Source organism: Colletotrichum destructivum, chromosome 1 (genome assembly GCF_034447905.1).
Source record: "Colletotrichum destructivum chromosome 1, complete sequence".
NCBI lineage: Eukaryota > Fungi > Ascomycota > Sordariomycetes > Glomerellales > Glomerellaceae > Colletotrichum > Colletotrichum destructivum.
In genome coordinates, this window is record NC_085896.1 from 6,230,753 (window position 1) to 6,258,485 (window position 27,733).

The 27,733-nt window shown below is 53.5% G+C and overlaps 5 protein-coding genes across 5 annotated transcripts; 1 reads left to right on the forward strand and 4 right to left on the reverse strand.

Annotated features, from left to right (window-relative positions):
- Window positions 1–7,334: 7,334 nt before the first annotated feature.
- On the reverse strand, window positions 7,335–10,423 carry CDEST_01879 (Putative fungal transcription factor). The gene has a single exon (XM_062918038.1). It carries the CDS (start codon window positions 9,514–9,516, stop codon window positions 8,077–8,079), a length of 1,440 nt encoding a protein of 479 aa, XP_062774089.1. The 5' UTR covers window positions 9,517–10,423; the 3' UTR covers window positions 7,335–8,076.
- Window positions 10,424–12,067: 1,644 nt separating this feature from the next.
- CDEST_01880 (uncharacterized protein) lies at window positions 12,068–13,637 on the reverse strand. Its single transcript, XM_062918039.1, has 2 exons — window positions 12,376–13,637; window positions 12,068–12,298 (listed from the first exon to the last, which is right to left on the reverse strand). The coding sequence occupies exon 1, from the start codon at window positions 13,465–13,467 to the stop codon at window positions 12,958–12,960; it is 510 nt and encodes a 169-aa protein (XP_062774090.1). The 5' UTR covers window positions 13,468–13,637; the 3' UTR covers window positions 12,068–12,298; window positions 12,376–12,957.
- A 4,349-nt stretch (window positions 13,638–17,986) lies between these two features.
- On the reverse strand, window positions 17,987–18,553 carry CDEST_01881 (uncharacterized protein). Its single transcript, XM_062918040.1, has 2 exons — window positions 18,408–18,553; window positions 17,987–18,337 (listed from the first exon to the last, which is right to left on the reverse strand). The coding sequence occupies exon 2, from the start codon at window positions 18,326–18,328 to the stop codon at window positions 18,110–18,112; it is 219 nt and encodes a 72-aa protein (XP_062774091.1). The 5' UTR covers window positions 18,329–18,337; window positions 18,408–18,553; the 3' UTR covers window positions 17,987–18,109.
- Window positions 18,554–19,342: 789 nt separating this feature from the next.
- On the forward strand, window positions 19,343–19,916 carry CDEST_01882 (uncharacterized protein). The gene is made up of 2 exons (XM_062918041.1): window positions 19,343–19,536; window positions 19,609–19,916. The coding sequence occupies exon 2, from the start codon at window positions 19,617–19,619 to the stop codon at window positions 19,851–19,853; it is 237 nt and encodes a 78-aa protein (XP_062774092.1). The 5' UTR covers window positions 19,343–19,536; window positions 19,609–19,616; the 3' UTR covers window positions 19,854–19,916.
- A 200-nt stretch (window positions 19,917–20,116) lies between these two features.
- Window positions 20,117–23,735, reverse strand: CDEST_01883 (Putative DNA-directed DNA polymerase, family B, exonuclease domain, ribonuclease H-like superfamily). The gene is made up of 3 exons (XM_062918042.1): window positions 22,922–23,735; window positions 21,055–22,868; window positions 20,117–21,003 (listed from the first exon to the last, which is right to left on the reverse strand). Exons 1-3 carry the CDS (start codon window positions 23,651–23,653, stop codon window positions 20,262–20,264), a joined length of 3,288 nt encoding a protein of 1,095 aa, XP_062774093.1. The 5' UTR covers window positions 23,654–23,735; the 3' UTR covers window positions 20,117–20,261.
- Between the last annotated feature and the right edge of the window lie 3,998 nt (window positions 23,736–27,733).

Consider the following 27,733-nt stretch of genomic DNA (forward strand, 5'->3'; position numbering starts at 1 on the left):
TCACATATGTAGTGCCGGCGTTTTCTGTGTTCAGTTGTCCCCAGGGTGAGGAATCAATCCACGACTTCCACGACATTGATCAATATATTGACTTCAATCCACGTCAACGTCAATCCACGTGGCGTGCTGTTACGTAATCAATCCATCAACGCCTGGGGCTGCGTGGATTGAGATGTGGATTGATGTGGACGCTAGTCCAGGGTATTGGCGCATTGATATAGTCCGTTAACCATTGCTACCTCAACCCGTACCAGTACTAACGCAGCTAATCAAAACATTACTTGGACGCGTTTTGGCAGACTTGACGCGTTCTGCGCGTGAATCCAAATGGTCCACTCCCTTTCTTTACTTACTTGATTCGTTCCATTGGTGACCTCAAGCGCGACATGACGGACTCGACCATTGACCTTAAATCATCGACCAACAACGAGGGGCATGCCGAATGTACTCGACCTGTCCTGGAACCGGACCAGGAGGTCCTCCAGCCTTCTACCTGGGCACCAACAAGCGATGAGGAGCGGAGGATCTTCCGCGTCTGGAAGGGATTCACCCTGGCCGAGCGCAGCAAAGACACCCTGTCATGGGTATGGAACTACGGAGTCGAGATTCAATCCACAACATCCCGACGATGGATCTGTATGCCATGTGTGCGCCAGAAGAGTCCCACACCACAGTCATACGAATCCAAAGGTACCCAAAACGCTGAACTCCACCTCTGGAAAGCCCACGGCTACTGGGATCCATCAGGACGCCGATCCACACCGTCGCAGAAGAAGGGAGGCAAGAGGGTACTTGCCTCTATCTTGGATTTCATGAGCCTCAAACGCTCCGATCCAAAGGATCAAGCTCTGGCCAATAGCTTGATCAAACGATTCGATCGAGGGCAGTTCCAGAAGCTCATTGTCAACTGGATAGTCGAAAGCCAGCAATCGTTCAAACAGGTCGAGCACCCTCGATTACAGCAGATTTTCGAATATCTCAATCCGGCGGTCGGGGTTACCAATGCACACGTTACAGCGAAGACCATACAGAAACTGGCGGTCCAGCAATTCCAGCGATACCACGCCACCGTCCAAGACGTCTTAAAAAGATCACCAGGTCAGATCCACATTGCCTTTGATGGGGCAAGGACTAGGAATCGTCACGCGCTATATGGCGTGACGGCCGTCTTCCGAGACACCGAGAATCAGATCCAAAAGATCGTGCTAGGCATTCCGGAGCTGGTGGAACGACATACAGGGGAGAACATTGCCGCCGAAATCCTCGAGATCATCAAGTCGTTTGGCATCGAGGACAAGGTCGGTTACTTCACTCTCGATAACGCAGCAAACAATGAAACGGCCATGGCGGAGATTGCAGAAGAGCTGAAATTCGACCCTGTTCAACGACGCGTCCGATGCATGGGGCACATCCTTGACCTTGTTGTCAAGTCTCTCCTCTTCGGAAAGGACGTCGATGCCTTTGAGGAATCGCTCGTCAAGGGGGAGCCATTGGCGAGAGCGACGCATGACGAGTGGATGCGGAAGGGTCCTGTCGGGAAAGCGCACAACTTTGTCGTTTGGGTCCATCGGTCCGACTTACTGACTCAACTGTTACGTCAACTGCAACAAGACTCATTCGCCGCTTCTGACGATCCCGAAGTCGGAAAGCAACGGCCAGTTGATGTTGTGGTTGACAACGATACGAGGTGGTTATCCCAATACCACATGATAAAACGAATGCTTCGCTTGCAGCCCTTTGTACGAAGAGTTCATCGCTAAAGCCAAGAGGCTCTTCCGAGGCGCTCGGAAAGGGGAGGCAGGACAGAAGTTTCCTCCCTGCCTCGAGGAGTCGAGCTTTCTCAACGAGAGCGATTGGGCAGTGCTGAGGACGTTTGACGAGATCCTCTCCGACTTTCACGTTGTTGTCCAAGTGCTTCAGGGAGACGGAAAGCCGCGATATCGATCGTCTGGGGTTAGGGAAACCTTTGGCTCTATGACTGATGTGCTGGAGGCGTTCGAGTTCCTGCTCGGGAAGCTCGAGGACGCAAAATCGCAGATTGAGAGGCATCCCGAGCCCGAGCAATTTGGTATCAATGTCAATCATGGCTGGATGAAGCTCGACAAATATCACAATACTCTAAGGGACTCGCCAGTATACTACGCCGCCGCCGCCTTACACCCTAGCCTACGATGGGACTATTTCGACGAGGTTTGGGGGCAACAGCATCCGGCTTGGGTCGACGAAGGGCGGGATATCGTGCAACGTCTTTGGGATACGGAATACAGAGACCTCCAGATTACAGTCACGTCTCCTGAAGGTCCGGTTGTAAGGAGGCGAAAGACGACCTTGTCCTCCTTTGATCGGTATCGTAACCGATATCGTCAAAGCCAACCCTTTGCTGCTCAACCAGATGAATATATCCGTTGGCAGGCCAGTGTGTCTGAGAGCGACAAGGACATCACCGACCCAGTTGAGTATTGGATTCTCAAGAGGTTTCAGTACCCGAGGCTATCTCGAATGGCTCTTGACGTCATGACAGTACCAGCCATGAGCTCGGAGTGCGAGAGACTATTCTCCGCCACTGGGTTGATGGTGACGCCCCTCCGAAACCGTTTAGACGCTAGCACGATTGGACTGATCCAAACGCTGCGATCTTGGCTACGCGCAGGCATTATCGAAGGTATGGATAACATCCTGCTTGACGATACAGCGTTGGAGGTGGCTGTCGGACGGGCTTGTTCGGAGGAGCACCAGGGGTGAGGCAATAGCTTCACGAATTGCCCGATTAGGTAAACCGAGTTATGTGACAGGGGTCTTCCACAGGTTCAATATTATGGACATCAATCCACGGATAGCCTCGTGGACATCAATCCACGAGCACTTTGCTGAGTAAGCTGTCAATTCAATCCACAAAGTCGGATATTGACGTGGATGGATTGATTCCCTACCCTGGCCAGGGCTACCACTCAAACAGCTACTGCAACCGACGGCCGCTCTGCAACAACTGCAGCAGACCTTCAGACTCGCACGAGACTGGGCCCTGTACAGCTAAACCTAAGTGTGCGAACTGTTGCGGCCCATTCCAGGCTAGCCACAAGAACTGTCCAGCAAGGCCTATGACGATGAACGGCATCCCTGCTCTCCCGGACCGGAAGGAGCGGGCCCGGATCCGCAAGGTTGGACAGAAGGCCTTTGACGCCCTATATGAGGCCGGCCTAAGCGCCTCTCGGAACAGCACCCAACAGCCTGGGGATCTCCCTCCCCCCGACCAGGATCAACCGCCCGGCTCCAAGCGGCCACGCAAAAGGACACCTTCCGAGAGCTCAATTGTGTGCCTCGGGGACAGGGACACCGATAGTAGCAGCACGAGTGAGGACGAGCCCGAGGATGCTGAGGACCCTCCCCAGACTAACCAGACTAACCGCGCTATCCTACCTCTCTTGAGCAGGAGTCAGAGGGTAGCCCAGAAACCGGATTACAACGTTGCTAATGCCTACACCCACCTGGAACTCGACTCGGAGACGTAGGCCGAAGCAGGCCTCTCCACAGGTGCTACGCATAGCTCAGTGCAACGTAGGGAAGCAGTCGCCAGCACATACAGCTTTCCTGGAGCTCTGCTGGGCTGAGCTGATCGACATTATATTGGTCCAGGAACCCTGGATAGGCTATGTTGACAAAATGCAAATCAACACACACCCAGGGTTTGATTCCTACGTCCCAGTGGATTCCTGGAAGGACAGGGAGACCAGACCTAGGGTAATGACCTACATACGGAAAGGGAGGAAGTGGAAGGCCCAGCAGCAGAGGCCCGCACAGACAAGGGACATCTTATGGATCACAGTTAACAACGAAATTACTGTGGTTAACGTATACAGGCAACCAGGAGATCCCCACAGTCACACGACCACAACCCTCCTAGGATACAGGCCGCCAGAAAGAGTCCTTGTGGCAGGGGACCTGAACGCTCATCACTACTCCTGGGAGCCCGGATCGAGGAACAGGAATAGGGGGGACGACATAGCAGACTGGGCAGATGGCCACGGCCTGTCATTCATCGGCGAGACAGGGACTGCGACCCATGCCCAAGGCCATGTACTTGACCTTACCTTCTCGAACATTCCGCTCGCACACGCAGTGGTCAGCCCACACCTTCACCCAGGGGCCGATCATCAAGCAATTGTCTCAACAATCCCGCTTCATAAGCAACGACAACAACAGACAGATCAACCACGGTCACTATCAGTCCCAGACTCGGCCCTACCCCGGTCCAGAGACCTGATCAGAGCAGGAGCCTCGGTCTTACCCACTCTCCAGGACGAACCTACCCCTGCCGAGTTGGACACCCAAGCTGGGAGAATAGCCGACCTTCTCTCCACGGCTGTCCAGGCTGTAGGGAAGAAACGAGGAAAGCATGGGAAGGGGGCCCCTTGGTGGACAGAGGAGTGCGCAGTAGCCCACCGAACGTACCGCGAGGCCTGCTGCCGACAAGCCCAAGAGCTAGAGCAGACCCTACGCCTTCTTACCCCACGCCTTGCTATCCTCGAAGAGCAGAAGGTCTTCTTGAGGACAGTCAGGAAAGCGAAGCGGGCCTACTGGGCTGATAAGATCGAAGGAGTTTCCTCGGACCAAGATCTCTACAAGATTATGGGCTGGCGAAAGGCTAGCCTAGGGGTCAAAGCACCCCCTTTGATAGTGGAGGGTCAGACGATCGACGACACTCAGGGTAAGGCCCAGGCACTCCGAAGAGCCCTCCTAGAGAGGTTCAGTGCACAGGATGACTTGCCAGGAGACCCGTTCGACGTCCCTACGGTCTCTCGACGACGGATACCCTGGCATGATGCCATCAGTAGAGAAGAGCTGAGAGAGGCTACTCTGACAAAGACCACGACCCCTGGCATCGACGGGATCACAACACGGCTGCTTCAGGCTTGCTGGGACCTTGTATCTGAGCCTGTCAGACAACTGTTCCAAGCCTGCATACAGACGGGCTACTTCCCCCAGCCTTTCCGCAGAGCGGAGGTCGCTATGATCCAGAAAGCGGGGAAAACAGACTTCTCAAAAGCCGGATCCTGGCGGCCAATAGCCCTACTATCTTGTCTTGGGAAAGGTCTCGAGAGGCTGATAGCAAGAAGAATGTCCTACCTTACCATCCTAGAAGGGGTGACCAGCCCACAGCAAATAGGGGCTCTACTTGGCAGATCAGCGGTTGACCTAACCACCTGCCTCGCCCACGACATCGAAATGGCCCTTGACAAAGGGCTCACAGCTACATTGGTGACGATGGACGTCCAAGGGGCTTTTGACTCTGTCCTTCGGAACCGTCTGATTGTCCGGCTACGCCAACAAGGCTGGCCTCACAGCCTGATCAGACTGGTATTCCACTTTGCTTCGAACCGAACTGCCAGAGTCAGGCTGGAGGACGCAACAACAGAGGACTTCCCGCTGGCTTGCGGGCTGCCCCAGGGCTCCCCGCTGTCCCCTATTCTTTTCCTGCTTTACATCGCAGACATCTTAGCAGAAGATCCGAGGCTCCGGTTCGGATACGCAGACGACATCGGCCTTCTGGCTATGGGCCCCTCCCTTGAGAGTAATGCTGCGACCCTCGGCCAAGAGATCACACGTATCCTCGACTGGGGAACGGAGAACAAGGTCGCTTTTGACCCAAAGAAGTCCGAGGCTATCCACTTCACAAGGAAACATAATCAACAAAGAGACCTGCCAGAGATCAAGGCGAGACACCTTAGAATCGTAGCATCAACGAAGCCCATCCGTTGGCTAGGGGTCTGGTTCGACAAGAGGCTCTCTTTCCGACACCATGTTGAAACAAAGCTGGCTGCGGCGACGAAGGCGGCCCAACATCTTAGACACCTGACAAACACAAAAGGCGGGCTCCCGGCCGCTGCTGTACGCAAGGCTGTGATCTCCTGCGTCCTGCCAATCGCTCTCTACGGGGCCGAGACCTGGTATGGAGGCATGACCAAGCCAGCCCCTGGCAGAGCCATCGATACCGGCCGCAATGTTTCTCTCCCGACAGATGAAGTCAGTACAGGCCAGAAGGGTCTTGCAATCAAGCTCGAAAGGGTCATCACGACGGCAGCAAGGGCTATCCTGCCGGCCTGGAAAACAACTCCAACACGCAGCCTTCTTAGGGATGCTGGACTACCACCAAGCAAGGTGGCTCTAGAAGGAGTCCGCCTCCGCTTCGCAGCACGTCTAAAGAAGGTTGATCTACAACACCCTCTTGTCCCGAGGCTCTCCCAACGAGGGCGGCAGCAGACGAAGCTCCAACGGACTGCAGACCTTGCACCAAAATGCCCGAGACCAGCACTCATCCAACCGCAGTACCTCCCAGGCTCACAAGACCTGATAGTCCTGCAGACTAAGAAAGAGGCAGCCAAAGCTTTCCAGGCCTGGCTAAAGATCGTACCAGACAGCCACATGGTTGTCTTTTCAGATGGCTCCAAAGCGACAAACGGAGCCACAGGATATGGGTTTGTCATCTACCGCAGCAACAGGCGCGTGGCCCAGGGCTGCGGCCGACTCGGTCTAGCAGAGGTGTTCGACGCTGAGGCTGAAGGGGCGAGGATAGGACTCCGGCGGGCCCTCTTAACCTCCCAAGGCCAACCCATACACATCTGCATCGACAACACCAGTGTCATCCAAGGAATACGGGGCGAGGCCCCAGACTCCTCACAAGCAGCGGTGCTCGAGATCCAAGCGGCTGCTAAGATATACGACATCCACACCCACTGGGCGCCAGGGCACCAGGGGATTAAGGGCAACGAAGAGGCGGACCGGCTAGCCAAGGAGGGCACAGCGCTGCCGGTCCCGCTAGGCCAACTAGCTACGCTCTCCGGGATCAAACGGCTTGGCAGAGAGCGATTGCGAAACCAGTACAGACAGTGGTGGGGTAAAGAGGCGACCGAACGGTACACCCAGCTTGGACTGAGGCTACACTTCTCCTGCCCTCCCGAACTCGCCCTACCACGGAGCACCCTTCACCACCTCTTAGCGGCCCGGTCGGGTCACGGCGACTTTGAACATTATCACCGACGCTTTAACCACACCGAAGCCTTGCTAACCTGCTCCTGCGGGGAGGCAAAAGACGTAGATCATCTGGTCTACTGCCCAGCGACCCTGGCGAGGAGGCAGCAGTGGCCCACCCTCTACCCAACTGGTCCGCTCGACCCCATAGGACCTATGGGATCCCTTGAACGATACTTCAAGGGACTAATGACTGACTCAAAAGGCTTTGAGGCCTTCCTCCGCGTGACAAGCTTCTTCCGGAAGATCTGTCCACGCTACTAGGGAACGGGCTTCGGCGCGGGATCTAGACAGCCTACTGAACCCTCATAGGGAATAGACGGGAAGCAATGAATCTGGGGAACCAGCGGGAACCAGGGACAGATAGAACGCATAGTAGCCACCAGGCAGGATTTGGAGGACGAAAGAAAGGGCGATGTATGAAGTACGTAGTCCTAGCCCACGGCTCTCCACGCCACATACCCCTCGGGAGGTCTGCGACAAGGGTTCCACCCTTGCCGCCATGGCGTTAAATACAACAACAACAACATCCCAACGAGGGCGGCAGCAGACGAAGCTCCAACGGACTGCAGACCTTGCACCAAAATGCCCGAGACCAGCACTCATCCAACCGCAGTACCTCCCAGGCTCACAAGACCTGATAGTCCTGCAGACTAAGAAAGAGGCAGCCAAAGCTTTCCAGGCCTGGCTTAAGACCGTACCAGACAGCCACATGGTTGTCTTTTCAGACGGCTCCAAAGCGACAAACGGAGCCACAGGATATGGGTTTGTTATCTACCGCAGCAACAGGCGCGTGGCCCAGGGATGCGGCCGACTCGGTCTAGCAGAGGTGTTCGACGCTGAGGCTGAAGGGGCGAGGATAGGACTCCGGCGGGCCCTCTTAATTATTGACCCCTACCTGACGATCGCTGCCCAACACATTCATTCCCAGGCCTACAATACAACCTCCATTTCCATGCACAGTCTTTCAATGACGCTTGGAACTTGTTGGGGGAACGTCTCCCAGGCTATGCAGCAAATCACCCTTGTAACCCAAACCATCCATCACAATCAATCCTCTTCAACCCTGATATGCAGTTCCTGCAGCTGTTCGTAGAGAGCGGGTATTCCCTTCCCAAACGCCAAAGAATGAGGGACGTCATTGAAGGGATGCGCCGGTCCGTAACTAACATTCCCGACGGTGATCAGTAGGTTGCGTACTGAGTTGCCGTCCCAGAAATTTTCCCTTTGTGGGTAGTCTCGCAGAATCCCAAGAGCCTTTTCTTGCACCGCCGGGTCCTGGCAAGCAACCAGAATAAAGTAGAGAGGCGGAATGATGCCAATATCGAGAGTGAAAGACCGAGAAGGTGTGTCCGTTTGCCGCTGCTTGGCAGCTAGCCTTCGGTGCAGGAGAGTGGCTGTTGAGACCAAGTCAGCGTGTTGAGCTACGATGTCAGGCGATTGCTGTCTTTGATGGGGCTTCTGGTGCAGCGTCTGACACAGCAGCCGTGCGCATTTGTAATGAAGCATGTCAAGACAGACGGAGTAGTACTCTTCCGTGCCGCCTGCCGGGGCTTGGGGTCGGTCCATAAACCGCTTAAAGAGACCGGTCAGATAGTCGCCCTTGTCCATCAATATCCCGTGCTGGCGGCAAAGAAGCGGTTGAGACCAAAATTCGTCGTCGCCTTGATGTTCCCTAGTCAACCAGACCAGGGCGAAGACGTCGCGCGTGTACTGTACAATGGCTCGGTGAGCCTGCATGATGGTTTCGAACTCGTCCAGCGGCGTGTCGTCCAGTTCGCGTCCCTCGTACAGCTTGATGGAGATGACGGGCTTGAAGTTCTCGGCGAACAGCGCGCAGGAAACCTCCCATGTGGCGAACAGTCTAAGGATGTAATCCATCCCCAACATGCTCTCTGTAGCCCCTGTCCTGTCATGGAGCGGCAGGGGATCCCGTAGCTTGTCGAGCGTGCTCAGGGGAAGGCTCTCAATGATGCGCAAGCCGTTTGAGAGGTGCATCAGGGCCGGCCGCCAGTTGTTGCGCAACGTCTCGATGCATACAAACGACACGCAACACAATAGCGTGACGGTGATCCTGTCCTTCATCGGTACATAGGCGTAGCTTGAGAGCTTGGACATGGCGGTGCTGTATTGCTGGATCGTGAAGATCTCGAGCTCGCGCGGCGTTACGCCGTCCCCGCCGGGCGGGGGTGCCGTCTGATACATGTGGTACGCAGAGCCGAGGGCGACGATGGCATGCTTCACAGCCTCATCAGAATGGCTGAGCTGCGGCGCAAGCCTGCTCCAGAAACTGGTGAGGTTTGTGACGTGATTGCAGAGGCCGGTGTCTGCTACGCGACGGAACCGATGAAAGTAAAGGCGCTCTGCTTGTGTTCCGTCGATGTCGGCGACGATGGGCCGCAATATGCGCAGGGCCTGGTTATCGGACCAGACTTTTAGGCAGCGTTCCTTGATGGCCGCCCCGACGGCATCTTCGAGACGAGTCGGCATGGACTTGTCGTAACCATCGCAAACTCGTCCAGTCGAAGTGCACCGCACACAGGCAGGGCGCTCCTCGCTGCATTTGATGCGTCTGATTCTGCGATGAACATGTTAGTTAAGCTACCAGGCAGTAGTAGCTTTTGTCGGAGCCATCAATTTTTTTATCCTCCTATTTTAGGTTTGCGGGGACAAGTCTTACTTGCTGCCAAGGAGTGAGCTTTCTGGTCGGCGACGGTGGAGATGGACTCGTATCAACTCACCAAGTTAGGCAGCCTGTCCGGACTTTTGGTTTACTCACCCTCTTTCGTTTGGCAGGAGCGGATTCCTGTGTCGGTGTGGCCATGACATTTCCACTGACACGCGGCATGGTTGACATTGAGTTGATGATAGCTGCTGGAATCGATGAGTTGGCGGGATGGCACTCTGGTGAGGGTTGGCGCAAGAACCAGAAAGAGGGCTCAGATGAAAGGGCAGCCTGGATTCAGAGCCAGATTGTGGCTCGCGGCTGCAGAAACCTCGACTTGCTCGAGGAATAGACCGGGAATGGCACAAATCGTAGGGGGGCATGCAGCGACCGGACATGACAATTCTGGAGACGTCTGAAGCAATGTTGCTCCTTCTCATACATGCCCGGGAGAGCTGCTTTGGCAGCGTGGTTAGAGCTGGTAGACGACTGCTCTGCCGCCGAGACCGCCAAACGAGGTTGAAATAAAGTCGGAGACAACCTTAAGCGGAATAATGGTGCCAAGCCGGACGAAACACTCCGAGCTGGTTTGGGGAGTGTGACCAAAGAGCAAATGACAGACACACTTTCAAATGGGAAGAGGTTGGTTGATGGATGGTCAAGGGCTGTAACTTGTTCGAGACGATAGATAGGTGATTGGGAGGCCCTTGTAAGGGAGACGGGGAATGAAGCAGGGCCTTGAACCCAATAGGGGACTGCCTCCACAAAATATTCTTGGCTCCGCATTGTTGATATTTTCCCTGTCGTCCAGAACGGAGCAGACAGGGTGCATCCATGACCAGTGACTCATCCGGACCACGCAGTTCGGCCACCTATTGGGTGCACTCACCCTAAAGAAGCTCATGTCACGTCCTAGCCTGGCTGTTCAAGGAGGACTTCATGACTTTCGTTGTAACTGGGGGAAATCTTAGACATCAAAGAAATGGTCTACAATGGAAGTGAACGTTGTTTGCTCGACTTTTTGATCGATGGGTGAGGACGGATACCGTTTTCTCGAGGCTTAGATTGTAGTTGGGTTTTGGCCAATCGCGGGACTCCCGTTAATGCTATCCACGTCTATCTACTAACGTAAGTGTCGGGTCAGTCGTGCATGTGGGTCAGTCGTGCACTTTGCACTAATTTCCACTATCCGAACTTCAACTCAACATATCTCTATCAATAAACATGGCAAACCCTTCGAGAGAGTCTCAAATTAATCTGGCTGTCCAGGCCATCCGAACGGATCCTAAATTATCTCGCCGACGCGCTGCGAAGATCTTTGATGTTCCTCTATCAACCTTCCTTGATAGAATGAAAGAAAAACGCGCCCGACAGGATACCCGCTCCGCCAGCGCTCGGTTGACGAAGTTGGAAGAGGATGCGGTCATCAAATACGTCATCAATCTGGATTCACGAGGGTTTGCGCCTCGGCTCAGCGATGTGGAAGATATGGCGAATAATATCCTTGCGGCACGCGACGCATCACGCGTTGGGACGCGCTGGGCCTCGACCTTTGTCGCACGACAACCAGAAATAAAGACGCGTTTTTCTCGCGTATACGACTACCAGAGGGCCCTCTGCGAAGATCCTGAGACGGTTGCAGCTTGGTTTACGCTTTTCCATAACATGAAGACAAAGTACGGTATCCTCGACGAGGATCTGTACAACTTCGACGAGACCGGCTTTATGATGGGCCAGATCGCGCCCTCGATGGTTGTTACGCGCGCTGATCGCAGGGGTAAACGAAAGAAAGTCCAGCCTGGGAACCGAGAATGGGTTACTGTGATCCAGGGCGTGTGTGCAGACGGCTGGTGCGTTCCGCCGTTCATAGTAGTGAAGGGTAAAACCCACCTTGCGAATTGGTACACTGACAACACTTTACCACGCGACTGGGTGATTAAACCTACTACAAATGGATGGACCGATAACGTAACTGGCCTGGACTGGATTCACCATTTCGATAAACACACTGCTGCACGCACAAAGGGCCTTTATCGGATGTTGGTGATCGATGGGCACGAGAGCCACGTTTCGGCCGTTTTCCAGGCTTTCTGCAAAGAGAAGGACATCATCACAGTCGCTATGCCTCCTCACTCGTCGCATCTGCTCCAGCCACTTGATGTTGGGTGTTTTGGTCCATTGAAGCGGGCGTACGGTCGCGAAATCGAACAGTTCATGAGATCGCATGTGAACCACATTACGAAGACCGAGTTCTTTATTGCCTTCCAGACTGCGGTTTCAAAGGTTTTTACACCATACAACATTAAGGCTGGATTTCAGGGGGCTGGTTTAGTTCCTCTTGACCCAGATAAGGTCATGTCTAAGCTGGATGTGAAGTTATCAACACCTTCACCGACCGGGAGCCTTCCAGCCGCGAACATCCCATGGGCCTCTCAGACGCCACACAACCCAACCGAGGCGACTTCACAGACTGATTTTATTAAAAATCGAGTCCGCCGTCACCAAGGGAGCTCTCCAACACCAATCATATCAGCAGTTGACCAGTTTGCGAAAGGTGCGATGGCGATAATGCACGAGAACGCCCTCCTCAAGGCTGAGAACCGCACCCTTCGAGAGGCAAACATCAGCCTCGCTAAACTTCGTAGGGCAAAGAAAACGAATCTGAGGCAAGGGGGCACACTTACTATCGGCGAGGCACAAGATCTTTTGGACCAAAAAGACGCCAATACACAATTAGAGGAGGAAACGCGTGCGGGTGGTAGTCGCGCGAGGAAGGCGCAACCGCGCGGAAAGCACTGTAGCATCTGCGGAAGCATTGGTCACAATGCACGCAGTTGTGAGATAGATAGAGAAGCATCTGGAGGTTTAGATTTCGATTAGTTTAAGTAAATTCAAGGCGTTGTGGGTGAGTAATTGATTGATTCAATGTCAAGGTCCTGAAAAGTGCACGACTGACCCACATGCACGACTGACCCGACACTTACGTTATACAGAACAGACTGTCTCCTTTACATCTTACGTCCACCGTAGGCAATCCCAAAATGACTTTGAGGCCAGCCCGTACGTTTCCACTTGCTCTTCTCCCCAATCTGCGGCTATCCAACAGGGAGAGGCCGGGGATGAACTGTCTCCGGCGCGATGTCTTCTATGGAGGCTGATCTTGCATTCGGACCAAGCCTGGCGCCACTGTTGGTTTGCCCTGGCGTTATCCCCTTGTTGACGCAGAATTCCGGCTCCCACCCGCCTTCCAGTATATGGGCTTCCACCTAAACAGATGCTAGGTGAGTGGATAAACGCACAACAAGGATGACGTAAGTCGTTCGCTGAGGTGTGTGGAGAGAAATCTGGCCCCTGCAAGTGGATACCACTCCAAAGTCTTTCATGGACCTGGAAAAGAACTGGCCATGTTGAAGTGCCCATCGATCTATCAGTTGGTATAAAAGCCGCAAGTTTCGACCTGCACCCAGACCACCGTACAGTTGGCGGCTGGCTGAGGTGCTTTCTCTACCGAAACAGGCCGAAAGCAATACTAACTGTGCCAATTTCGGCGACAGCGACGCTTGTGTGTCTTCAGCAATTTGTCGAATTCTCTGGTACACGTTTGCTGTCATGTAGCTCGTCAGCAAGAGGGTCCAAAAACATCCAAGGCTCGAAATCCCCGAGGGAAAACAGCGGAAACCGGCTTTGCTCTCGGCTGTAGTTTCCTTCTGGACAATGTTGGTTATTGCCAGTGGGGCCGGGATGTTGAAAGTATCAACGGGCGCTTGTATCCACATCGAAGCCTGTTGTGGCTCTGCGGGTCAACAAAAGGCACCGGATGGCAGTTTCGGCTGGCGCTTCCCTGAGGCGCCGATACGTTAGTGTGGGTATGGATAACAAATGTCGCTATCCTTGGCCTCGGACTAGGGGCCTGGGATCCGCGTGTCGCTGGGGTGTGTGGGTTGTTTGTTTGCTGACCAGGGACTCCAGACTTATTTCGCAGTCTGTCCGTCGGCTTTTAGAGCCAGTTTTGGCGTCTTCCCTTCGCCCGGCAAAGCACAGCAGATAAATGTCACGGGATCGCGTGCCAGGGTGGTGTCAAGGGTATCGCGAGTCATGGCGAAGCCATGACCCCTTTTTATTGCGGCGACGCGCCGCTCGCACAGCGCGATCCCCCTTTCCTCTTCTTCGCGTTACGTCTTGTATCTAGACCTGACCCTACGGGTCATCAGAATCCATCTATTGTTTGAACCTGCTCTCTATAGCCGTGACCCTCACAATGACACATTTGCATCCTCGCTCTGGACAGTACCGTGTGTGTGTGTGTGTGTGTGTGTGTGTAAATTTTAACGCCGTGGCTGGCCTCCCGAGGGGCATGCGGCGTGTAGGGCTACCAAAGATATCCTACAAGTCAAGCCTATTGGCACAGAATTTCAAGCCTTTTGCCCGTGACCACAATACGATGGGCCTCCAGGTTAGCTTCACCTAACACTTAATTGAGCCTTTGCCCAGACCTAGCCAAAGGTTTCCCGCGATATACCCTAGCGATAGTTCACCATACCCGTCCCCCGTGTTGCGAGCTCCTCCCGTCAGTGGCCACGGTTCACCGGCAACTTAAACGGCTTCCTTGTATAGCTCCTTCTTCCGAAAATAAGTATAGCGCTTCGGAGCGCTCTTTGTGGTCGTAGTGTCTCGTTGGTGTTAGGCGGCTGTCCGATGACCGGTAAGAGGAGGTACAGCTTATTCCTCTCCGTCCTAGTCTGCCAGGCTCTACGACAGATGAAGACACAGCTGTGACTCTTCGAGGGGAATCCTTCGTTCGCATGGGGGATTGTGCTGAGAGAGCGAAGTCGAGGAGTCGGTCGATGGTGGTAAAATAGGGCCTGGGAGTACCGCTTCACCAGGAAAGAACCCGCCTCCTTCGGGAGGCTAGATGGAACCTCTGCTTCGTCAATTGAAGACTTCATGTAGCCTGCGGAAGGCGATATCGAGTCGGCGGCGGTTTGTTAGGTTGAATAATCGTCGGCTCGATTCGTGGGGAAAATTTGCGTTGTTAAGGGTCTGATTAGCGTATAGCTAATCTACCCCAGCGTGCGGCGGCAAACCGCGGGGACTGGGGCCCCCACCCTTAGCATTGCACTAACAGCGCACGCTAAAAGTGGTAGTTGTTCGGTTGAGGTTGTGGACAGTACCGGCAGACGCCCCAAATTAGGCCACAGTCATTATGTCGCATAAATACATTCTCAACAGCGCCTCGCTTGCGGGCGTACAGGGCTCGTATCAAAAGCTACTTCTCCGGCAGAGCCCTCCGGCAGAGCCGCGGCCAAGGCGTCCAACACTTGTGAATCAAATGGTATCCATCAGTTCCGACAGGGATTCCCTGTACACAGACCCGCCCAATGCATCGGTATCCAATCGGATGATCCGCAATGCTGCGCGAGCGCCCTCCGTGTGATAAAAGAATGAAAGCAGGCCTTGCTTCCCCTGAGAGGCTCCTTGTCAGAAAAGGCGCCCTGCTATGCGTCGACCAACCGGAGTGTCGGCGTTGAACCGGGGCCACTGGATAGTTATGCTTGAGAGGCAGTAAAGAGTGCGAGGCCAAGAGCGCCATGCGAAGAGTATTTCAGGGGCGGCAATGACGTTTCGCCATGGCTTCGGGCGATCCTCCCCCTAGCCTTGCGAAGCAGGCCACGGGCGCTTCCAGAGTTCCGCGACGAATGAGACGACACGAGAAGCGAAATAGGATACAATCGATTTTCTCGAAAGGAGCCTGGTCTGCTTCACTGGACGTGGAAAGAAACACTGGCCCACACCACCTGGCTACCCAGTGTAGCATGCTTGCAACGGGGACACACTGCACCGCCGTTTCCCCGCCTCTCTCACGGCGTATCCCAACTGAAGCAAATAGAGCAGCCTCTTGCGGCTCTACGAACCGTCTTCACTCACGCGCTGTAAGTTGCTGTGCTTGGTTCTGGATGTACTGCGTCGTACGTAGCCTAGGTCTTCCTTAGTTAACGCCGAGTTTTATCTACGAAGCATGCCAAACTCTCAAGTCCTAGAAGTCGAGGGAAGTAGTTAGGCATTTCCAGATCGGGCGATCAGCTCCTGCGAGTGCTCAGCGGCTGCTTAGGTGGGTCCGCGAGCTCCTGTTGCAAGCGCTTCAGCACGCGGTTTCTTATCAAAGCAAGCTCTTCCTCGCCCTGGCCATGCTATCGGCCGGCCAGTGGGTCACTTGGAGCAGGCGAGGTAGCGGCCACCATCTTGCACAGGACATACAGTGCGCGGTTTCGAGGTTTTCCTTCTCTCGCTGATGTGCAGTAAGCCGCATGCTCCCAGCCGGCCGGTCCAACAGCAATCGTAGCTGCGGACGATCAGAAATGCGACTTCTGTGATGAAGGAAATGCGACTGTATACGTAAGCCCACTGAACACAAGGGCCAGCGGGCCAGAGCGCCGCTGGTGGGGCAATTGCCACCGATTGGCCTGAGACCCGTTAGATCCGGATTTATCCCGATATCCGACATTCTGCCGATTCTTACTCTTTATACTTTGTCACCTTCACTGGATACTGTTGCTTCCAGGCTACGTGATATCGACAGAGGAATGTGTGGCTTGAAAGTCGGGTCGTCTCCTAGGCAAATGATGATTTGTGTATCTTGCACGCGATGCGGACTGCAGCAAGCACCTGGCACTCCTGCCTACGCGACGAGTTGAGAGCCTGTCAGATCAACCGTGATAGACAGTGCCTCAAATCTGCTTCCTAACGTGGACGCAGTGCCGAAAGTGATGCCACAAGTGGAACCAACATCTGGATCTATCACTGTCTAATCACAAACCTGGTTTTGTCCCGAGCATGTTACGTTGACCGAGCTTGAACATCCTCGTCTTGCCACCTTGAGCCCGATTAAGAAGGTGCATTTGTTGGTTTGTTCAGCTTTCAGGCAAAGTTCATCTGGCAATGCAGAGAGAAACCAGCCGTGGCATGAGGAGTGGAGGTAACTTCGGATGGCGGCGTGCGACGAAATGGAACTAGCGCTGGCACGCCTGATGTCGAGTAGTCCCTCCCTCCATCGTACAGGCTGAGCTGGGTGAGGGAGCGCATGCCGCTCACTACACATCAGCGAGAGAAGGAAAACCTCGACACCGCGCACTGTATGTCCTGTGCAGGATGGTGGCCGCTACCTCGCCTGCCCCCAAGTGCACTACTGGCTAGCTGATGACATCGCCAGCACTTGCAAATTGAACTCGCACCTGGCTTCTGCTGAGAAACGCAAGTGTCTCCTACATCGATTCTCGTGTCATCTCATTCGTCGTGCAACTCTGGGAACGCTAGGGTGGAGGACTGCCCAAAGTCATGGCACAACGCCGCGAATTGCTGCCGCTGTAATGCTCTTCACATTACGCTCTTGGCCTCGCACTCTTTAGCTCAACAAGAATGACTATCAGGATCGCCGCATTCAAGGCCGACACTCTGGTTGGTCAACGTACGACAGGGCGCCTTGTCTGACAAGGACCTTTTCTGATTCAAAACCTACTTTCTATACAGGGCTTGCGGATCATCCGATTGGATACCAATGGTTGAGGCGAGTCTGTACAGGGAACCTTTGTTAGAATTGTGGGACACAAGTGTCGGAACGCCTTGGCCGCGGCTCTGCCAGAGACGTAGGTTTTGATAACGGTCCAGTACGCCCACAAGCGAGGAGCTGTTGAGGATGCATCAATGGCATACGATATACGTAGCCCACATTGGGGCGTCTGCCGATACTGGCCAGAGTGAGGTTGCAAATGTGTCGTACGATAAGTTCGATGCATTTGACGAAACGATGTAACTGTTGGTCGAGACTTGACGAGTAACGGACAGGCCAGGGAGGTGTCCACCACTTTGTAGCGGAGCCGCGCTTGATGGGTTTTAGATTCCCAATCTATCCTGCATCTTGCCTCTCTGAGAAAGGCGATTAAGAAGCTTCTGTGAGCCTTGTTCCTATGCACCAGCCATGCATGGCTGTCTCTGTGGAATTTCAGCAGGTGGTGTAGAGAGCAGGTGGGCAGTACATGAGGGCTTTAAGCCGGAGGGATTTTGAGATGCAGCGAGCTGATAGCAACCCCTCATGTAGATCAGAATCAGAGAGGCACTATCTGCCTTACGTTATGCCGAAGGTCGTGTTGCCCCGCCTTTGCCGCGAGAACAGGCTGTACCCCTACCAAGTATCGGATTATCACTGCATGGAACTTGGTCGTGGACGCAGACGACACAATCAACCAGTCCAAGGGGGGCGGGGGGCGGTCTCCTTAGGGCCAACCTCTACTTATCTCCCAGGTGGAATGTGAGGCCCATCTTTCCATCGCACAAGGTTCTCTTCGCCATCACTCATAACGACAACGATAAATGAGCAAGCCCTGAGCAAGCAGTCTCTCCAAAGCTACAATATGGCTTCTATGGTTAACCCTTGCAAGCACACGTCTCGGGAGTGAACCCCATCCCATAACATTCGTCGCATTTCTTCACGCTGTTTCCCTTATTGTCACAAGTAGAACATTGTTGCTTAATCCCTTTACAGGAATGACAAGTTTCCTCCACAGTTTGAGCCCCTTTACACTTGGCGCAAGTCTCATTGAAACTCCCCAAGCCAAAGCATTTCATGCAATCCGAATTCGGCATCGCAGCTAGCTAAAGACTCAGCATGTTAGCTTTGCTCAATTCTTCCTTAACAAGCCCGGAAAGGGCGGTGATTTCCTACATTGTTGATGGGGACGATAGGTGCTCGAGAGACCAGGATTTTTTTGGACGCGCCGATTACCGAAGCCTTGTTTTGGATGAGGAGTTAGACCACGCAGATGTCTGTAGCCCTGAGTCAATCGAAACGGGAGCGGTCTACTTTATGTATTGTTCGTTTGCCGGTAGGCAAAGATTAATGCTATTTTAGCCACTTCCCCTAAAAGATTATGCCTAAGATACCTCCTCTGAATTTACTCTCTTAGCTTCTGGGCACAGTGAACCGTGACGGAGGTGGCATTCAAAACTTGAAGCAGACAGGCAAGGGTAAAGTGGGCACACACGGCCACAAGTGCGGTGACGGATAAACGGGTGACTTCTTGCTAAGCCAATACAGTCCGGGGAACATACCTACATAGCCGTACATAACATGGGTGGCTTCCGATAGGGTCTGTCTGCAGGGATGGTGCACATACATCAGCATCACAATGTGTCGTGTTGCAGCTTGGCGCCACCTATCTCCAAAGCACTGTTCATCACCTACAAGCGCCAACGATTAAAAAAAAGCCTTACAACGAAACCCCGCAGCGGACCACATGACCAAAGAAGCAAAATGACCGAGCGCCTGACATTGTGCCAGAGCCAGAGCAGTCTTGCATCCGAAAGATGTTGGGTTTAAGTGACCCCTGTCCCGTGTTTCCCCGGTTAATAGCGGTTGCTTATTCAAGGAACCAATCGTCACCTTAGTTCGGGTCAGGATGTCGGAACAACCGTGAACTTGGAACCCTGGAAGCCTTCGTCCAGAATGGGACGGTGACGGAATGGACATCAATACTGATGCTGGCGCCCTGGTATTCTTACGTACCGGGACCAAGCAGTCACTTGCATATTAGCGCCAGAGATGACAGCTTCATTGTATCTATTCGCGAGTACTGGGTGTTTCTGCAACGTAAGGAAGCGCGGCCGATACACCCCCCGAGCGAAGTGATCTGAGGAGTCACATCTATGGCATAGAGCAGCATATGGCGGTATCTGAGGAAGTATATAATGCAGGTCCAAGCCCATTTCTGTGTCGTGTCTATCTCGACCCCATCAAGCCCATCAAATCTCTGAATCATTTAGGGCAACTGGTCAAGCTCAAGTTCAAGTTCAAGGTAAGCCAAAAGTCCCCCGAGTTGCTGCTGCCCAAGGAGCACAATGAGCACTGCTTATTTTCCCTCTTTCAGCTCATACAATGGCTCCGAATCCCAGTTGCAACAAATGCAGTGGTCTTGGGACCTACAACGATTCGTGTGGCAATTGCAATGGCAATAAGACCGTGACGGAAAAATGTACGCGTTGTGACGGAAAAGGGCACCATGGAAGCGCTGAAGACTGGACTTGTGACCACTGTGACAACGGCGAGGTCAAGAAAAACTGCGGTGACTGCTATGGGCAAGGGACAACCGTTGAGACTTGTTCTTGCGGTTAGCATTGGCGAGCAAGCATGCACCTATATTATAGGGTTACTTTGGAGGTATCCCTATAACCTCTAGATAAGATTTGTCATTGTGGCAGCTATGAAATGAAACGCGGTACTGCACTCCCTAGTCTTGTCTCCCATGAAGTGAAAAAGATTAGCAGAGTTTGGTCTGTCGCACATCCGAGAATGACCAATGGAACGAATGGTCTTCATGTCTGCCACATAGCCCTGGCGCCGTAATTGGGCTCAGTATGTGGACAAACGAGCTAGCTCAACAATGGCACCATCGGTGTTCAAACTTAAGTCTAGTTAGGAGCTCCCGGGCTCAAAATCCCTCCTGCATGACGCGGATTGCCGAGAGGCTAACAGTGCTCTCTATCAATCCAGAAAAGCTTTCCTAAAACACTACATTTACACTTACCAAACAGCTGCCTGGTCAGAGTCGAACCGTTTGAGCTCCTTCCCTGCGTCCTCGAGATCCTTCTTCGCTTTCATCCTCATGTAGAAAATAGGACAATCCTTGCTACTGCAGATTACCTCACAATGCAAGCTGCCCTGACACCGTTGACATTGTGTCCACAATCGCCCGAACCGCACCTCGGAGCTTGACACCACGTCCAGTGTTTTCTTGTACAGTTCACCGACCCTGGGTGCGCAACTCATGCACACTGCGCCAGCTTTCTCCTCCTTGTCCGCCAAGGGTTTCTTGCAGCCCATACAAGTCAGTGTTCTCTTCGCGAATCTCATTAGCCCACCAACGGTCGGCGCGGCAACTGCAATAGTCCGTGTGTGTGCTCCCGAGAGTAGCAAGTTGGCTTTTGACTCCCCTAGGATCGGCTCGAAAATCCTGCCCAGAGGCTTCGCAAGCTGGTTGTCCAGATAGTACTTCGTGTCGATGGGGATGTTATTCTCCAACACGTAGATCGGATCCTCTGACTTCTCATAGTTCTTGGATCCGGCCGCACCCTTGATCATAACATACGCAACCCGGTCACCGAGGCCAGGCGCTGAGCCAGCATCGCGTTTCCTCATCCGCTGAGCAAGCTCAACATGAGCTTGCTTGACTGCGTAGTCATCCTTGGTCAGCGCTTTGGTAATGACGAGCTTGGACATGTCAATTTTGTTTTGTAACAGGTTTGCGATCGTGTCTTTCACGTATCTACGGGAATGCGTTAGTTCCAAGCCCACCGGATGAGGAACAACAACTTACTCTTGGGCGCCCGAGACGTCCTGGTCGATAAGAATCATTCTGAGAACTTTGTCGATAACAGTTTGCACTAATAAACAGTTATCTCTCCGGACAGTCTCGATGCCCTTCGTGTCCATCTTGTCGTATGCTTTCAAATTGGTCCAGTACAGGCCGGCGTACCGCTTCTTGTTGATAAGCAGGTAGGGATAGTAAACCTTTTCGAATTCGAGTTTGATTGGCGTGATAAACTTGGAGGATACGAGCCTCGCCGCCTCTTCGCCCAGTCTCATCGCCTCGGAGAGATCTTTGGTGCCGAACTTGACCATGACCGAGTCGGTGTCACCGTAAATGACTTCAGCGTCGTGAGAATGACCATTAGCAATGGTGTAAATATTCTCAACCTCTTCTTTCGTTCTCTCAATCATCTTTCGGCCAAAGGCAGTCGTGCTACTAGCGATCTCAAGGCACGGAAGCTTCCCCGTCGTGGCACCGGTTAGGCCATATACGGAGTTGGCACTGATCTTCAACGCCAGCTGCCTCCCGTTCAACACTGCCTTTTTGAATGGATCCTTCTCCACCGAGAGTTCTCGCTTTGCCTGCTTCCTTGCGGTAAGCAGTTCTTCCAAGATCTGAGCCAGCAAACCTTTCCGCTGCTTTGTCGTTACGAAGGTGGCACCCGACGGAGTGACAATGTAGTCCTCATATTTCTCAAGATTGAGCGTCTCAATGGCCTTGTTATTGACCAGAGTAGTGTAGCAGAGATTGTGCGCCTGTATGATGCTGGGGTAAAGAGATGCAAAATCCAGCGTGGCGATTGGCACATCATAGAATCCGCGTTTGGGCTCGATAACTGTGGCACCTTCGTACTGCTCATCATTGGCTTCCGACTTTAAGTTAGGAATGATGAGCCCTTGCTCTCTCGCCTTCCTGAAGAGTTGGCTAATGAACTTGACCTGTTGACCTCTCGCCAACAAATAATTGAACGGTACACCGGTGACTCTTGCCATCTCAGTGTAGTTCTCAAGGCAAGAGAGCTTGTCCATCAGTCTTTGAGGCAAGTAAGCGTCCTTCAAGCAATAGAGAGCCAGGCGACGTCGCGTTTCGGGGCTCCCATTGAAGAGCTCGGTAATCATTGTGTAGTGAACGTCTTCTTTCTGCTCACCTAGGAAATGGGAGCAGACAGAGTTCAGGGTGTAGCTGCGGAGGTGGTGATCACGTTGCACTAGTTGAAGCAGATCGAGCTGTAGTCGACCATTTGTGTTGGTGGATTTTGAGTCTCGACTTCCTATTTGTTTGCTTGTGAAGTTGGTATCTTTTGCCTTGGAGGCAACGCCAAGGAGGCGTGACCAGTACTCGAAGTTCCCCACGCCGAGGTGCCTCGCTCGGGAGAGCAGATAGGGAAAGTCGAAATTGGCAATGTTGTAGCCTATGATGAGATCGGGATCGACGGTCTGAAGAAATTGTTGCCACTGACTCAACATCTCCCTCTCGTCTGAGAACTCCAGGATTTGGGTCGCAACAACAGAGCTGGTCTTCTCCAGACAAAACACGTTACGAACAAACGGTTTTTTCTCTCCGTATCGTGTCACCACATTGGCGATTTGAATGACTGGATCCACATGAGCCTCGGGGAAAACGCCCTTTCGTCCAGCACACTCTATGTCGAAAGACAAAATGCGAAGCGGTGCCATCTTAGACCATTCGTTTTTCGGTGAGTGGGCAATTAGATCGATGTAGTTTATTTCCGCTTCGATTTGACAGACCGACTGGCGCAAAGATGGGGGTACCAGTGTGTACGAGTTGGCAGGTGCTTCTACCCAGGACATCCCCTGGATCTACAAAGAAGGTTAGTGGCTAAAGGAAACCGTGACGGGAAGGCATCACTAACCTTGCAGTCAACCATGAACCGCAGAACGTACTCAATGTTGTCAAATGTCATGACACCTCCGGTAGCACCGCTCCAGAGTCCTCTCCAGTTGGCTTTGCCGGCCTCAATTGTAGCGCGAAGTTTGCTAATGAGCTTGGGGTCATTCACAGCAATCTTGATATACGGGTTCTTCACGTTGCCTTGGAAGCCGTAAATGTTCTCTCGCTGGACCAGCGACACGGAGTGTACGACAGGCGCATGATGAGCAATTTGTGCCTCGAGAAAAGCCTTGAAAGAGTTGACGTCTCCCTGCTGAAAGGACACAGGCGCTGCGACATAGAGGTAGTGTTTGAAATTGGTGACGTGTAACAGAACCGAGTTGCCCTTCTCGGTAATGCCGAAGAGTTTGACTGCGGGTCGACCACCATGAAGTGTTCCTTCTTCGGCCTCAATCTGCTGAAAGCACACGGCATCCGTGGTAGAATTCAAGACATCCAAGGCGGGGCGGTCCCATGTCTGGTCCTTCTCAGTATTGGTATGCTTGAGATTCTCGAGGACTTCGGATTCGAACGTAGTCTGAGAATGGCTGGAGTTGAACCGAGTCTTCGGGCTGCTCCGTAGGCTCGTGGGTCGAAGAGTGGGCGCAGAGATGTGCTCGATTTTGGTCTTCTTGGAGGATGGTGATGCTAGTAGGTTGGGCGGGGTACTAGAGATTTCGGGAAGTATTCGCTTTGGGCGTGAAAAATCATCCATTGCGTTCGAGTATGCTACGAACGATTCCAGAAGAAGGGGCAATCAAAGGCGAGCAAGTGGTAGTTGAATGCTCGAAAGTCAGTTCACTACGCGGAGCTCTTGTTTGTCAAGTGGGGTTGTGTTGACGCGTCGGGACATGACACGTGTGCCAGTATCTCACGTGCAGGCTGATTTGTCAGCATTAGCATCAGTGGCGGAGGCCGAATTCCCATGTCGCTTCAAAAGGCACAGCTAAAACCGTGTAGGACCCAGCCATTCAAAGAGAACTAGGCATCGCGTTCCCCGCTCCACCAAGCCATTCAAAGGTGTCTTACTAAATTAGTTCTACGCAGCACTCCTGCCACGCCAAGACAGCGGCTGAGACTACCTAGCTATCCTCATTTACGGAGAGGTGGCGGGCAGGACATTTATTCGACCTGGGAGTGAAGAGTAGTACATGGATAGATCCGAACTTATCCCCAGCGTGAAACTTCTGACTGCCGTTCCCGACGCAGTCCAACGCGGTAGGCGCTGGCTGCCGGTCTCATAGGGGGATGTAACTCCTCGCTGCATATCTCGGCGTTGCTGCCAAGAATCTTGTACTTCCGATGTCCTATCAAAACCTACTGCAATCGCCCGTCTACCAGTCGTTGCATCGAAACGCGCATCGTCGGGCAGACTCCGCGCTCGGAAACAGGCTAGTTTCGTCTATTTCAGCACAGTGCGGGTCGACATGGCCAGGCCCACCAATACATGGCCACTGTCGATGTGATTGCCGGCCCAATCCCACAAGTGGTCGCAAGCCAAACATGCAGTGATATGGCCACAGGTGGAGCCTGCTTGGCCGGGGAGCATCCTGTGTGAGGTTGGGGCTGGGGTTGGGCCTGGGATTTTGTCTGGGGTCTGGCCTGCGGGCGGGTCGGAGCCCGGTGGGGGTCTGGAGCTGTACCTGGTGCCGAGGCCGTGACGGCGGCCCAGCTCCGGGTCAGTGGCGGAGCATGTTCCCTGTTGATGAGCTTCTTTAGGGCTTGATTGAAGGTGTTAGGCTGGCTTCCCGCGAGGCTGGGCCGGAGTGGCTGAGTCTCGGTATTGCGGCGGCGTTTAGCCCTTGATGGAGAGGTTGGCTCTGGAGGTGGCCCAGAGCCCCGATCGGGACCGGCCGGTGAGGCCGGCAGCAGTCCGATGCCCGCCGGAGGCTGTGAGGCCATCGCGGAAGGGCTCCGGAGCAGGGAGGTGAAGAGTTTTCGGCAGTTAAGGGTTCTGGTGGTTCACCACCTGATTCACTAACAGCAGATGCCAAGAAAAATTAGGCGAGAGGGAAGTTGTACAGCAACGGGAAGCTAGATATGGATTTTGCAGACAGAGTCAGTGGTAGAGCAAGAAAGTGCCTTATTGTATGACTGGGAGGACCGTCAACCAAAAGCCAGAACCAGCCCCAGACTCTAGTTGTGGCGGCGTTGGCGTTGGCGTTGGCAAGGCCCTAGTCGCGTGGCTGGGAGACACTGTTACAAGGCCGGAACGGAAGTGAGAACTGGGTTCCAAAAGAGCGACATCTGAATCAAGCAGACTGGGAAGGGACATGGATTAGCAAGCAAGAACCTAGTCGTGTGGTTGGGAACAATTTCCCCCCCAAATCCAGAACCGGCTGCTAAGAAGAGGTGGAAATGGATTTTACGGAGAGTGTGGATAGTTGCGAACATGAGCCAAATCTACATCTTGCTGAGGGGAAATGGGATAGCTACGAAGAACCTTGGTGTGTGGCTTGGAACACTGGCTCGAGTAAGACCCTTGTGGTGTAGTTGGAAGACCTTGCGCTTGTGGCCAGAAGCGGCTCTAGCACGTGGTTGTAACGTGGCCGATGCTGATTCCCAAGTGTCGACATTCTGATTTGTTATTGACCAGGCCTTTCGCGACCTTTCTCTACACAAGGTATCCACTGTTAGCAGCTGTTAAGACCATAGGGGGCTCCGGCCCACCGTGCTATCATTTCTCATCATCAGCCCACGCGAGCTGAAACCCGCCATCATGACCGTCTCTCTAGATGTAGGGCCATCGATCACGGTTCATGGGGACGCCAGTATATCTCGACGGTCTGGACGTGTCCGGAAACCGACCGCAAAGGTCAGAGTGGTTGGGCAAGTCAGCTACCAGGACAATGCCGAGCTTAAAGAGGAGATCAACAAGCTTTCGAATCTCGTCCAAGACCTCCTATGACGGGACAACCTCCACGAAACATCTCTCCGGCTTGGCACGGGCTGTTAGTGTCATGCTAAGGAGGGGCCCCAGTTCCCGCGGTTTGCCGCCGCGCGCTGGGGCAGATTGGCTATACGCTAATCAAACCCTTAACAACGCACATTTCCCCCTCGATTCGAGCCGACGATTATTCAACCTAACGAGCCGCCGCCGACTTGACATCGCCTTCCGCAGGCTAGATGAAGTCTTCCTGGTAGGGCAGGAAGCAGAGGTTCCATCTAGCCTCCCGAAGGAGCCGGGCGAACTTCATTCCCGGCGCAAGCGGCACTTCCGGGCCCAAATTGAACACCACCGATCGACTTTTCGACTTCGCTCCCTCAACACCTTTTCCCCTCAAACGATCGAAGACCCCCTCGAAAAGACAAACAGACACTAGGGTCGCTGTGTATAGCCACGGCAATACACGGCTGTGCTTGTTACAGAGCCTAACAGCAAACCCTACAACCTATCCTCACGAGGTTTCGCCCCTTGTGGTTTCCCTCGTGGCGGTATAACCTATCACGATATGCTTCGGACGGCTACTGGGACGTTGTGTAAACCAGCAGCCTGCGGGCTCTGGGTCGAGGGAGAGGAAATACTGGCGGAATCGCGGTTTAGGGACGACCAAAGCACTGTCTCGGGCAAGCCAGCGGCACCCAGAGACAGCTCGAACACATAGTTGCCTCTAGGCACGACTTGGAGGACGATTTGGTCTGTATCTAGTAGTAGTTATAGGCCTACGGCTCTCCACGCCACATACCCTTCGGGAGGTCTGCCGCAAGGGCGGTTGCGCCCTTGCCGCCATGGCGTTAAATACAACAACAACAAAAATCCTATGACGGGACGCCGAAAGGGAACAATTCCTAAAAGACTGCTTGAAGAAGATCGGATCCTTGGAAAGTGAGCTTCAGGAAGAGAAGCAGCGTTCAGACCGGCACCAACGTGGTCGGATTTTCCCACACATGGCCGTGTCCGTGAATTGAAGAGCTAATTCTGGCTGCCGTTTAGCAATAGTACAACTGGAAGAATGGGGAGCAAAAATTTCGACTCTCTCGCTTCATTACTGCTCGCCATGTGCACAATCGCTGTCAAAATGGATTTTCGGGGCCCGACCTAGAGTGACGAAGGCTAGGAGTCGGAACAGGATCCTGCAGGCAGGATACACGGCGACGTAAGGTGCCTTGCTGTGTGGGTGGGGATCGTGACTCCTAAAAAAACCTGGCTCTCAAGATGAATATGCAGCAGCGTCGAAAGGCGATTTGTGGGCCACGGATTTCCAAGGTGACAATTGGGATCCGGAAATGGATTCTACAGACGGGGACGTAGCAGAGCAGTTAGAGTCGTTGTCGGATGGTTGAGAACGCCTTCCGTGGAAGGTCAGGACCTGCTCTTGCAGAAGCTGGACATGGATTGTGCAGATAGAACACGTGGTGGAGCAAGGAAGCTCCCTGTTACATGGCTGGGAAGACTCTTGACCCAAAGCCAGAAATGACTTCCGCGTCATTGTCGCACGTGCGCTGGAACTGGCTTTCCAGGCCATGGCTTTCCACTATATTAATAGGAGCCGGAAATGGGTCTTTGCGGGGACCATACACGGCACAGCAAGGTGCTCGCTGTGTAGCTTGGATGACTCATCTTGGGATCTTGCGAGCCCAACAGGCTCTTAGCATGTTCCGGACTTTTCAACATAGCAATGGGGAGCCAGATATGGATCTTACAGTCACCGTAAGTAGTAGAGGAAAAAAGCTCCTTGTTGCGTGGCTGGGAAGACCAGCCAGAACCAGCTCCTGGGAAGAGTCAGATACGGAGCGTGTGGACAAGGGAGGTAGTGGGATAAAGAGGACCCTTGTTGCGTGGCTGGGGACGTGG